Source organism: Pongo abelii, chromosome X (assembly GCF_028885655.2).
Source record: "Pongo abelii isolate AG06213 chromosome X, NHGRI_mPonAbe1-v2.0_pri, whole genome shotgun sequence".
Lineage (NCBI taxonomy): Eukaryota > Metazoa > Chordata > Mammalia > Primates > Hominidae > Pongo > Pongo abelii.
The window spans coordinates 48,753,307-48,766,340 of NC_072008.2; the positions used below are offsets into that span (position 1 = coordinate 48,753,307).

Consider the following 13,034-nt stretch of genomic DNA (forward strand, 5'->3'; position numbering starts at 1 on the left):
TCTGCTTCTCATCATGGGCGTGTGTCATATCCCTGAGGCTGAGGTGAGAAGAGAGAAGGAAAGTAAGTGACAGCGAGTTCCCACTGCCTGATAACTCACTCTCAACTCCTCCTGACCTGCAGATCCTGCACACTCTGATTCTGCCCTACCCCAGGACCTGCACACGCCTTCCACGATTCCTCAGAATGAACCATCTCCTTATGCCACAGTGACTTCCTCGCCTGGTTTATCCGTTCCTAGGCTAGAGGAAGGTGTGGCCCACATATCAGGGCTGACCTGGGGTTTGGGAGCCCACAGCATCCTGGGTAGGGAGGATCCCTGGATATACAGGGTAGGGAGTAGAAAGAGCATGGGAAGGCTGGGCGCAGTGGCTCACGCCTGTAAACCCAGCAATTTGGGAGGCCAAGGCGTGCGGATCCCGATGTCAGGAGTTCAAGAACAGCCTAACTAACATGGTGAAACCCCGTCTCTACTAAAAACACAAAAATTTGCCAGGTGCGGTGGTGCACACCTGTAATCCCAGCTACTCAGGAGGCTGAGGCAGGAGGGAGGCAGCGGTTGCAGTGAGCCGAGATCACGCCGCTACACTGCAGCCTAGGTGACAGAGCAAGACTCACTTTCAAAACAAAAGAAAAAGAAAGAAAGAGAGAGACAGAGAAAGAAAGAAAAAGAAAGAAAGAAAGGAAGGAAGGAAGGAAGGAAAGGAAGGAATGAAGGAAGGAAGGAAAGGAAAGGAAGGAAGGAAGGAAGGAAGAAAGAAAGAGCGAGCAGGCATGGGAAATCTCTTCATTCAGTGTCAATGGGGTACCCTAGAAAATTATGAGAAGGGAATGATTTGGGGAATAAGTGACAAGATGGGATACCAGTACCATAACAGAATAGCACATCTGCAGGGATGTGGGGGGTGAGCCGAAGGTTCACTTACGGAGTTCCTCGTCATCTTCCTCAGAGTCGCTGATCTCTTCATAAATCACCAGCTGCTTTCTCTCACGCAGTCTGTGGGTCCAGGCATGTTTCCCCCTTTTGGGTCCTATGATGGAGAAGAGTTGGAAGATGAGGGTTGGGTAGGACGGAGAGTGTTAGGCTCTGTTTTCTCAAAAAAAAAAAAAAAAGGAGATGCCTCCCCACCACCAAGTGCCCATGGGCCTTCTTCATCCAGTTTTTCACATTCTCTGGCTTAGAGTCTGAAACCTTAGACCCACATCAATACAGGCCAAATGCCAATGAAAGTTTTAGCTTCTGGCTCCTTCTGTTGTGAGGTTTAGATTCCCAACCTCTTCACTTACGGGAACATTCACCCATACCTCCTTTCATGCTGCACGTGTTTGTTAAGGGCACACAGGCATACCTTGTTTTATTGCACCTCATTTTCATAGTGCTTCAAAGATACCGCAATATGTTTTTGGAAACTCTCACTAATTTTACACTTTTTGATTACTATTATATCTGTTATGGTGATCTGTGATCAATGAGCTTTGAGGTTATTATTGTGATTATTTTTGTTTTTTTTAGTCTTTTAAAAGAATTTTTGTTTTTTATTTTTGTGGGTACACAGTAGGTGTATATTCTTATGGGGTACGTGAGATGCTTTGATACAGGCGTGCAAATGCGTAATAATCACATCATGGAAAATAGGGTATCCATCCCCTCAAACACTTATCCTTGTGTTACAAACAATCCATTTACACTCTTTTAGTTTTTTTAATATACAATTAAGTTATTATTGACAATAATCACCCTGTTGTGTGTAACTGTTTTGGGGGTAACAGGAACTGCACCCACAGGAGATGACAAATTTAATCGATCAATGTTGTGTGTGTTCTGACTGCTCCACCGATGAGCTGTTCCCCATCTCGCCTCCTTTTCTTGAGCCTCCCTATTTCCTGAGACACAGAACACTGAAATTAGGACAATGAACAACCCTATAATGGCCGCTAAGTGTTGAAATGAAAGGAAGAGTCACATGTCTCTCACTTTAAATCAGAAGCTAGAAATGGCTAAGCTTAGTGAGGAAGCATGCTGAAAGCCAAGACAGGCTGAAAACTCGGACTCTTGCACCAAACAGCCAAGTTGTGTATGCAAAGGAAAAGTTCATGAAGGAAATAATAGTATATAATGCAAAAGAAAAGTTATTGAAGGAAATAATAATACTAATACTCCAGTGAACACACGAATAAGAAAGCAAAACAGCCTTACTGCTCAAATAGAGGAAGTTTGAGTGGTCAGGATATTTGACGAAACCAGCCACAACATTCCCTTAAGCCAAAGTCTAATTCAGAGCAAGACCCAAACTCTCTTCCAGTCCATGAGAGCTGAGAGAGGTGAAGAAGCTGCAGAAGAAACGTGTGAAGCTAGCAGAGGTTGGTTCATGAGGTTTAAGGAAAGAAGCCATTTCCATAACATAAAAGTGCAAGGTGAAGCAGCAAACCCTGATGGAGAAGCTGCAGCCAAGATATCCGGAAGATCTAGCTAAGATCACTGATGAAGGTGGCTACACTATACAACAGATTTTCAATATAGATTAAATAGCCTTCTATTGGAAGCAGATGCCATCTAAAACTTTCATAGCTAGAGAGGATTGACTCCAACTTTGAAAGAAGTTCTACTGTGGGTAAAATGCTTTCCAATAGCACCACATACTACAGAGAAGTCTTTCATGAAAGAGAGAGCTAATCGATGTGGCAAATTTCATTGTTGTCATCTTTTAGGAAACTGCCAAAGCCACTCCACCTTTCAGCAACCACCACCTTGATCAGCCAGCAGCCATCAACACCGAGGCAAGACCCTCCACTAGCAAAAAGACTGTGATTCACTGAAAGCTCAGAAGATTGTTAGCATTTTTAACAATGAATTATCTTAAAATTAAGGTATTTATATTTTTAGACATAACGCTATTGCACACTTAGTACACTACAGTGTAGTGTAAACATAACGCTTTTTTTTTTTTTTTTTTTTTTGAGATAGAGTCTCGCTCTTTCCCTCAGGCTGGACTGCAGTGGCGCTATCTCAGCTCACTGCAAGCTCCGCCTCCCGGGTTCACGCCATGCTCCTGCCTCAGCCTCCTGAGTAGCTGGGATTACAGGCATCCGCCACTGTGCCTGGCTAATTTTTTGTATTTTTAGTAGAGACGGGGTTTCACCATGTTAGCCAAGATGGTCTTGATCTCCTGACCTCGTGATCCACCCGCCTTGGCCTCCCTAAGTGCTGGGATTACAGGTGTGAGCCACTGCGCCCGGACAACATAATGTTTTTATGCACTGTGAAACCAAACAAAAAATTGTGTGTGACTCTCTTTATTGCAGTGGTCTGTAACCGAATCTGCAATATCTCTGAAATACACCTGTATTGGGTATCAGGCATTGAGCTGAGTAGGATATGATCCCAGGTTATCAAAGATATAATCGCTTGAGCACCTTTCATGTCATCAGGCCTTCTAGATTTAATTTAATGCCTCCAAACAATTTATGAACTATAATTCTTTATTTCCATCTTATGGACTAGGAATCTGGAGCTGAGAAAATTTGGAAGACTTGCCCTAAATCACGTGGTTTTTTATATGGATGACAACTCCAGTCTGTGTTTCTGGAAGTCACGTCTAGCATCTCATCTGGAGCTGGGCGAGCTCCTCAGCCCAGCCTGGACCCAGGCTTGTCTGGGATTCATGCCACACAACCAGTCCACACAGCTGAACATAGCCAGGGAAGCCAGAGGGTTGGTTCCCGAATTGCTTCCTCTTACCAGATGTCTTGTTAATCTTCTCAGAGGTACTTGGATTTCCTGGGGGGTACAGCTGTTTCCCATCATTCTGTGGGCCAGATGCTTCTGGCACTCCCTTTGAATCATTTCCTTCCTCTGCTGACTTCTTGGGCATGATCTTTATAATGTGAAGGTCACAGATAAACAGAATCAGTGACATTTCTATAGTTCTTTAGAGCTTACAAAGCATCTTCACATGCATTATCTTAACCAATGTTCTCAACAATGCTGGGAGAGTCACACGCGCCTAAATTAGGAGAAACCTGGGAGGTTAGATGGGAAATGAATGGCCTAAGTGAATGGGGTTTCCAGGGCTAGAATGCTTATGTTCACACTTCTTTTAAGACTGGCATTCTTGCAAACAGCAAAAATCTCCATGTAATTGAGAGTTTGGTATACAGGAGACTTGGAGAAAAATAGCATTCTAAGAATTCACAAGGTCTACAAAAGGAAGAGCTTCTATAAAGTACAAGGGGTCCCACATAAGCTTGTAGACACCTCCTGGGACAGTAAATGTAAAAACATAGGGAGGCAACAAAACACTGCTGGGAAAGATGGTGTGGGGAGATGAATACAGGGAAGGGAGAGGGAAAGAAATGCTTTGTTGAAATTAATCTAGGCGGCAAAGAAAGCAGTACCAGATCTGGCATACCACCCTACCAAGGCACCAACATTGAATGTGGAATTAAGTGAGGTGGTACCCATACTAATTCTGGTTGCATTGGGATGTGTCAACTGACCAACAATCTTAAGCTACCTTTTTCTTTTTCTTTTTTTTTTTTTTTTTTTTTTTGAGACACAGTCTTGCTCTCTTGCCAGGCTGGAGTGCACCGGCGCCATCTTGGCTCACTGCAACATCCAACTCCTGCGTTCAAGTGATTCTCCTTCCTCAGCCTCCAGAGCAGCTGGGACTACAGGCAGGTGCTACCACGCCCCGCTAAGTTTTGTATTTTTAGTAGAGACGAGGTTTCACCATGTTGGGCAGGATGGTCTCGATCTCTTGACCTCGTGATCTGCCCACCTCGGCCTCCCACATTGCTGGGATTATAGTCACGAGCCACCGCGCCCAGCTCTTAAGCTACGTTTTATTCAGCTTCCTCACTTCTGAAATCGTGAAAGATACATGTAAAATAGGCTAAGGGAAAGTCCTCTCTGAGCTTATAAACACTGTTTATGTGGTAATAATAACAATTAATACTTTTCATGATCCTTCTTTGAATTCGGTCTCCACACTGGCAACCCAACTCCCAGATTCCTTTACCCTCTAAACCAGAGTTGAATCTACAGTTGTGGGGTGACTCATTCAGGGGCCTCTAAGGGATCCCATGGGCTGGGACTGGGGCTTCCCGGATGCCCCAGATGCAGACAGGCTCACAGTAGGGAGGGGCCAACAGTCAAAGCGATTCCTAAGCCATGTGAGTGGCCCCGGTAACAGAGCAGAGGCCAGCTGGTCCTTCCTGTTGGGAGAGTTGGTGTCTCAATGGAAGCACCAGCAGGCTCTATGGGGTGAAGCCCTAGTGAGCAACATCTGAACTTCATAAACAAATGCAAACTTGAATGAGCTTTAAATGGCTCGGAGCTCTGGATTAGACTACCACTGCCACTGCACCTCAGGAAAATTCTTTAACATCTCTGTACCACCAAAGCCTCATTTTATTATTATGTTGCTGAAAATTATGGTCTATAACATGAACTATGATTCTTTACTTCCATTTCATGGACCAGGAATCTGGAGCTCAGAGAACTTAGAAGATTTGTGCCAAGTCACATGGCTTTTATATGGATGACAACCGAAGTGTGTGACTCGTTATTATTTGGAGATAATAATAGAAACAATGTCATAGAGGTCTTCTTAAGGATTAAATACAGTAATCCATGTGAACTGCTTAAAATAGTGTCTGGCATCACTATGAAAACAAAAGAAGTCTTATCGATCACAACTTTTAATATTATCAAGCCATCAGTGCTACATCAGGTTTTGTGATAGACACGGGGAAAAGGAGGCAATCAGGGCATTTTTTATATTCTCCCACTCTTACCAGTGTTCGTATCTGTGGAGGGACAAAGGTTCTCTGGTCCTTTAGATTTGAGAGATACTCACCTTTGGCAAGATTCTCTGGAGCCTGCCGAAAGTCATCTGAGGACGTTCAACTGAAAGAGAATACATCAGAATTTTTCTTTTTGGTAAAGATTTCCAAACTCTAGAGAGACTTCTGTAGCATCAGTCTATTCTGCAACAGAGGGTTATGAGTCCACTCATTGTTGAGGAGTTATTTCAGATTTGCTTCTGAATTATGTTTTGTCATGGTTGGTGCATTTATCTGTGGCATCCATTCAGAATTTTCCATCTCATGGTTTATCACATGGGGACTAAACCCCATCACAGTCTCATCTTATTCCATTACATATCTTTCACTTTTTTCCAAATAATTAAATTGATTGGTTGGGAATCTGAACTGTATCCACTCAAGATGTATGATAACTAAAAATCATTGCACACTTAAAATGGGTGAATCTTACGGTATGTGAATTAAGCTGTTAAATGTGTGATGAACCATAGATGATTTAGTCCAGTGGCTCTGAAATATTTTCAGTATAAAGACACTCCTTTAATGTCAAAATCTTGGCAGATACTCAAGCACTGGATTTTCAGATCTCTTATAGTGATTGTGGGAGATGGTAGAACCTGGCCTGTTTAGATGGGTAGTAACAGGTCTATTGGAGACGGTTTGGACATTCTGACCTTGTCTTATAATTGTGTTGTCAGAGCAGAAGAGCAAGTAAACACATATGTCCCCTTTATATTCCTGAACTGTACAAAGATCTCCATGCAAGAACTTGTCTTTTTTCACCCTGTGTTATCTCTGCTCTCTGACAAGTGGGAAAGCTCTCTGTGTGTTAGATGAGGGATCATTCATTCAAACTCACTTTCAAGCTCATCACGGAGAATCGAGGTTGTTTGGAAATGAGAAGACTATTTGGTTTTGATAAAATACAGAGAAACAGTGATCTTTATTACATAATGTGTTCATCACCCTCACTCCTAAGATACCTGTCCAATACCTACGTACTGTTAATGAAACAAACTCTGGAAGTTTTTGGCGGATCTACAGTTTTAACGTTTCCTTTCTGTTTTTTTTTTTTTTTTTTCACTTGTAACATTTTCTTAACAGTCCTTTGATTCATTAACAGTGCTTAGGAAGAACAACATGTCCTTTAAAAAGGAAATATTTCAAACACACAGAAAAGTATGGGGAATAATATTGAGTCCAGTCGGATCTCAACATTACCCCACAGCTATGTTAGGTCTGATTTATTTATTCAGTATATTAGAAATAGTACAAACAGGCCAGGCATGGTAGCTCACACTTATAATCCCAGCACTTTGGGAGGCTGAGGTGGGTGGATCACCTGAGGTCAGGAAGTTTGAGACCAGCCTGGCCAACATGGTGAAACCCCGTCTCTACCATAAATTTAAAAATGAGCTGGGTGTGGAGGCACGTGCCTGTAACCCCAGCTATTCGGGAGGCTGAGGCAGGAGAATCACTTGAACCCAGGAGGTGAAAGTTGGAGTGAGCTGAGATTGCCTATTGCACTCCAGCCTGGTCAAGAAGAGTGAAACTCCATCACAAAAACAAAAACAAACAAAACACACTATCGACAAGTCACAGCTGAAGCTGTGTGTGCAGCACTCAGCAATCCCTGCCCTCCCTCCCTCCCCCACTTACAGCCAGTCACCTTAATTTGATGGCTTTTTATTCACATTCATGTTTGTATACATTTACCATTTACTTATTATCCATAAAAATATATATATTCTTCTTTTGCATGTTTTAAAATTTTATATGAATGGCCTCTGTAGTTAACTTTCTGTATGCAACTTTTTTTTCCCTCAGCCCTGATGTGTAGGAGGGAACAAATGCCTGAGGATCTTTCCCAGGTAGCTGAGCTGAAAAGCAGTTGGGCTTGAGGACACCCTATCCAGCCCCTTCCCATCTACTCACCCTGATTCCCGCAGTTACAGTCATTATCAAAATCACTCCCCTGGAAGTCTGTGGCCCGTTTATTACGCATGAAAGGTGAGAGGGTGGCCTTGAAACCTAGAAAGAAGCAAAATGTTTATTCCTTAAGAGACAAGCTTGGACCTGGTATGTTGGCTCATGTCTGTAGTACTTTCTGCAGCCTAAGAAGTAGCCACAGCAGGAAAAGGGATGCTCATGTGTCCCCAGACTTGTCTGTACCTAGAACTTTCTGTTACCTAGTTTAGTCATGGCCTCATAGTTTCTCTTCATATACACATAGATGATTTTCTCCGAGGATTTCATCTTTTCCCACTCTTCCTTAGAGAAGTATTTGTCAGCATCATTGAAGGCCTACAAAAAAAAAAAAAAAAAAAAGGAATTCTGGCAGTACGCAGTACTCAGCTAGGCATGTCTGCCATTCAGCTGGAGCCGCTTCCTGTGTGCTGGATCTGGGAAGTGGGGATGATAATCAGTCCTGGTTGATGCCATGGCTAACTGACAGAACACGAGGGACCTTCCCTAGCTTCTCCCCTGCCACACAGTAGGGCTTTAATGATGCTGGCTGGCTCTCTTCCCACCTTCCAGAATGGACTGAGAGTCACCAAATGTAGTGCACGGTCACAGACTTGTCTCCAGGGATGCTAGGTGATGACAGAGCGAGGGTGGGTGGCTCCCAAGGGTCCAGATCTCCCCCGAGACCCTGCTCCTTGTCCCCAGTACCTCTGTCCTCCCCTCCTCAGAAACCTGGTCACCCCACACTGTCCCCTGGGCCACTACTGTACCCCCTCCAGGTCACCTCATGTTTTGTATCTTCTCTGGTATTTGAGCATCAACCCTAGGTCTCCTTGCAAAGGCGTCGTCTCCATTCATGGCACCGGGAGCAGTCTGACCTGTAAGAGAAACTGCCTGAGACTTTCCAGGCTCAGGACCTTTGGTCCTGTGGCGGGAGAAATCTGTGAAGGCTGGCCACACTCAGTCACCTGGAATCAGGTGCTGCATTTCTCCATCCGGGGCTTATCTGTCCCTGAGTAAGGACATGGGGAGAAATCAGATGAAAACAGGGAACCAGGGGTCTCTGGGAGAAGTATAGATTGGGGATGACAGGTTTCCTATGGGCAAAGCAGTCTTGAGTCTTTGGGAGGGGGTTGGCTAATGTTGTTAGTAGTTTCCCTGGGGCCAGGCTTACCCTGAAAGATGTAAAGACCCTTGTTTGGGGAGGCAGGGACCTGACTGTGTAATTTTATTGAGTTGGGGCGTTCTGACACCCCCACTCAATAAATAAAGGAAGGGAAGTGAGTCCCAGAGATAACATGGTCTCTCTGGTAATGGATCTGATCAGGCAGAGGGATGGGGGGTTCTGTTCTGTCGAAGAGAAATGAGCATCGCTAATATGAATGAATTTAGAGGCTATTACTGGGTTATTTGTAAATTATTAGAAGGAAGAGAGCTAGAATTTCTGAGCCTACAAGAGCCCACCAACACTTAGACAGAATGTGGGGGCGTTTCAAGATGCAGCATTCAGCCAGGGGCAGTGACTCACGCCTGTAATCCCAGCACTTTGGGAGGCCGAGGCGTGCAGATCACTTGAGCCCAGGAGGTCGAGATCAGGTTGGGAAACATAGCAAAACCCCCGTGTCTACAAAAAAATACAAAAAATTAGCCTGGGGTGGTGGCGCAGGCCTGTACCATCCCAGCACTTTGGGAGGCCAAGGTGCGCAGATTGCTTGAGCCTAGGAGCTTGAGACCAGCCTGGCCAACATAGCGAAACCATCTCTACTAAAAAAAAAAGAAAGAAAAAAAAAAGAAACACCTTAGCAGAAGCGGGGTGGTGTGTGCCTGTAGTCTCAAGGCCTAGATGAGAGGATCACTTGAGCCCAGGAGGAAAGATTTGAGTGAGCTTTTTTTTTTTTTTTTTTTTTTTTGATACAGAGTCTTGCTCTGTTGCCCAGGCTGGGGTGCAGTGGCGTGATCTTGGGTCACTGCAACCTCTGCCTCGTGGGTTCAAGCAATCCACCAGCTGTGGCCTCCAAAAGTGCAGGGATTACAAGCGTGAGCCACTGTGCCCAGCCCAAATTTCTTAAGTTACTACAGAGTTCCCAGGAAAAATCCCATACCTGAAAAAGTTAGAAACTGACAGGAAGGATTTGAGATGGCGACCTGCCTCACATACACTCCTTATTAAAACTAGATAACAAATGCACCGCGGAAGAGGGGAGGGGTAGGAAGAATGGAAAAAGAAAATCAGTGCATGCTTACTCTGATTTTGGAAGAATCAAAAGAGAAAATCAGACCTTGCGTACTCTGCGGAAGAATCAAAAGAGAGAGAAAGGTGGAGCATGCGTACTCTGAACTTAAAGTAGCCAATCCCGGGGGATGCTTTAGGCGGGAAAATCAGAGTCTCCGCCCTCAGTTTGAGAAGGTTCTGTCCCTAGAGGCTGGACTGATAGACGCCACATCAGCTTCGCTTATCCCGCCTACTGTTCTGACTTCTGATTGGCCAGATGCACTTCACTAACTGCCCTGATTGGTCCATCATCCTTGGGCAGTGACACTGCACAATACTGTCTCCTCCTCCAGCAACACTTTGTTGCCACTGCGACAGAGTCAGGAGATTTTGATCTCTCCAAAGACTGCCCCTGGATCTTGTGTTAAACATCTGGGTCCTAGTCTGAAGAGCGAGAAGAAAAAAATAGTCGGATCTGTGATTTTTCTACTTGAAAGACACAATGTTTTCCAAACTAGCACATTTGCAGAGGTTTGCTGTACTTAGTCATGGCGTTCATTCTTCAGTGGCTTCTATATCTGTTGCAACTGAAAAAACAGTCCAAGGCCCTCCAACCTCTGCTTACATTTTTGAAAGGGAATCTAAGTGTGGTGTGCACAATTACCATCCTTTACCTGTAGCCCTGGAGAGACGAAAATGTATTTATTTATGGTATGTGATTGTGGTATTGGTTACATCCACCTTGGCCAATCTTCCCGCCTCGGTCTCGCCACTACAGGTGGAAACCACCCCACCCCTACTAATATTTTTTGGTTTTTGATTTTTTAATAGAGACGGTTTTGCTATGTTGGTCAGGCTGGTCTCGACGTCCTGGGCTCAAGGGATCCTCCTGCCTCGGCCTTAGGACTAGAGGCATGCACCACCCTGCCCACGATTTTTTTAATTTTTTTTTATTTTTTAGTAAAAGCTATGTTTCGCTATGTTAACCAGGCTGGCCTCAACCTCCTGGGGTCAAGGGATCCTTCCGCCAAGGCCTCAGGACTACAGGTATGTGCCACCTGGCCCATGCTTTATTTATTTGTTTGTTTGTTTGTTTGTTTGTTTAATTTTTAGTAGAAACCGGATTTTGCTATGTTGCCCAGGCTGGTCTCGATCTCCTAGACTCAAGTGATGTTTTTACCTCGGCCTCAGGTCTACAGGCGTGTGCCATTCTGCCCTGCTCATTTTTATTTTATTTATTTTTTTTATTTTCATTTTTTTTTAGGAGAGGCAGGCTTTCGCTATGTTGATCAGGCTGGTATCAACCTCCTGGGCTCAAGCAATCCTCCCACTTTGGCCTGGGACCTGCAGGGTTGAGCCACCCCACCCACGCTATTTTTTTGTTGTTCTTGTTAGTAGAAATGGGGTTTCCCTATGTTGGCCAGGCTGGCCTCGACCTCCTGGACTCAAGCAATCCTCCCCCATCGGCCTCGGGACTACAGGCTCACACCACCCCGCCCCCACTAATATTTTTAATTTTTCTAGTAGAGACTGTTTTGCTATCTTATCCAGGCTGTTCTCTACCACCTGGGCTCAAGCGATCCTCCCGCCTCGGCCTTGGGTCTACAGGCATGCACCACCCTGCCTTTTGCTGTTTTTTCCAGGCTGGTCCTGACCTCCTGGGCTCACTCAATGATTTGAACCCAGGAATCAGAGGTTGCATTGAGCTGAGATCACACCACTGCACCCCAGCCTGGGAGACAGAGCAACACTGCCAAATAAATAAATACAGGAAAGAAAGGAAAGGAAAAAGGAAAGGAAAGGAAAAAGGAAAGGAAAGGAAAGGACGACCAGCTGAATCTCCATAAGAACAGTAAGCTTTGTGGTATTTTAACTTATCCTCGTCCCATCTCGTGCTCCCAGCTTGGTTCTGTTCATTGCTGATGAAATACAGATAGGACTGGCCAGAACTGGTAGATGGCTGGCTGTTGATCATGAAAATGTCAGACCTGATATAGACCTCCTTGGAAAGGCCCTTTCTGGGGGCTGACACGCTTATGTCTGCAGTGCTGTGGGACGATGACATAATGCTGACCATTAAGCCAGGAGAACGTGGGTCCACATACGGTGGCAATCCACTAGGCTGCTGAGTGGCCACCGCAGCCCTTGAGGTTTTAGAAGAAGAAAACCTTGCTGAAAATGCAAGGTTTTTATCTCAAGGATATTATCTTGAGAAATGAACCCATGAAGCTACCTTCTGATGCTGTGACGGCATGCCGTAAGAGGAAAATGATTATTTTATGTATTCATTTATTTATTTTTTTGAGTCAGAGGTTCACTCTGGTTGCCCAGGCTGCAGTGCAATGCCACGATCTTGGCTCACTGCAACCTCTGCCTCCTGGGTTCAAGCCATTCTCCTGCCTCAGCCTCCTGAATAGCTGGGATTACAGGCACGTGCCCCTATTCCCAGCCAATTTTTGAATTTTTAGTAGAGATGGGGTTTCACCATGTTGGTCAGGCTGGTCTCGAACTCCAGAACTCAGGTGATGCACCTGCCTCGGCCTCTCAATATGTTGGGATTACAGGCATGATCCACTCTGCCCAGGAGGAAAAGAATTATTAAATGCTATTGTTATTAAAGAAACCAAAGATTGTGATGCTTGGAAGGTATGTCTACGACTTCGAGATTATGGGCTTCTGGCCAAGCCAACCCATGGTGACATCATCAGGTTTTGCCTCTGCTGGTGGTCAAGGAGGATGAGATTCGAGAGTCCAGTGAAATCAATAAGAAGATCATCTTGTCATTCTGAGGGTAACAGCTGTTTTCACTGGTCCCTGGGAGCCGGCTGGAGACAGGTGGTCCTGTAAAAGCTCTGCTCTTAATGCAGGCACATTCCACTCCCATGTGTCTTCAAAACCTTTTTCTGGAATATATGTGTTTTTCAGTTGATACAAAAATCTATGTTTTTTTCAGTTGATATATAATAGAACAACGTTTTTGAACCTGCCTTTTGCTTTGTAACATAAGTAAGAGAATGTAAAGGCATCTATAT

At 44.6% G+C, this 13,034-nt stretch overlaps 1 protein-coding gene and 1 pseudogene across 2 annotated transcripts; one reads left to right on the plus strand and one right to left on the minus strand.

Annotated features, from left to right (window-relative positions):
* Positions 1-970: 970 nt before the first annotated feature.
* LOC100440684 (protein SSX5) lies at positions 971-8,648 on the minus strand. 2 transcript variants are annotated; one of them, XM_054544213.1, is made up of 7 exons: positions 8,582-8,648; positions 8,015-8,131; positions 7,761-7,856; positions 5,858-5,907; positions 3,739-3,874; positions 1,738-1,883; positions 971-1,030 (listed from the first exon to the last, which is right to left on the minus strand). In XM_054544213.1, the coding sequence occupies exons 1-7, from the start codon at positions 8,646-8,648 to the stop codon at positions 971-973; spliced, it is 672 nt and encodes a 223-aa protein (XP_054400188.1). The 2 variants fall into 2 exon arrangements, with proteins under 2 accessions (XP_054400188.1, XP_024096734.1); XM_024240966.2 differs by lacking the exons at positions 1,738-1,883; positions 3,739-3,874.
* Positions 8,649-10,504: 1,856 nt separating this feature from the next.
* LOC100443734 (ornithine aminotransferase, mitochondrial-like) lies at positions 10,505-12,791 on the plus strand (annotated as a pseudogene).
* The last annotated feature ends 243 nt before the right edge of the window (positions 12,792-13,034 follow it).

Excerpts from the sequence above, each read along its gene's own strand:
- LOC100440684 (XM_054544213.1), bottom strand. The coding sequence starts at position 8,648 with ATGAATGGAGACGACGCCTTTGCAAGGAGACCTAGGGTTGATGCTCAA. Across the intron at positions 7,857-8,014 it reads TGAGGCCATGACTAAACTAG|GTTTCAAGGCCACCCTCTCA; the intron begins GTAACAGAAAGT and ends GCTTCTTTCTAG. Across the intron at positions 5,908-7,760 it reads CTGTAACTGCGGGAATCAGG|TTGAACGTCCTCAGATGACT; the intron begins GTGAGTAGATGG and ends ATTCTCTTTCAG.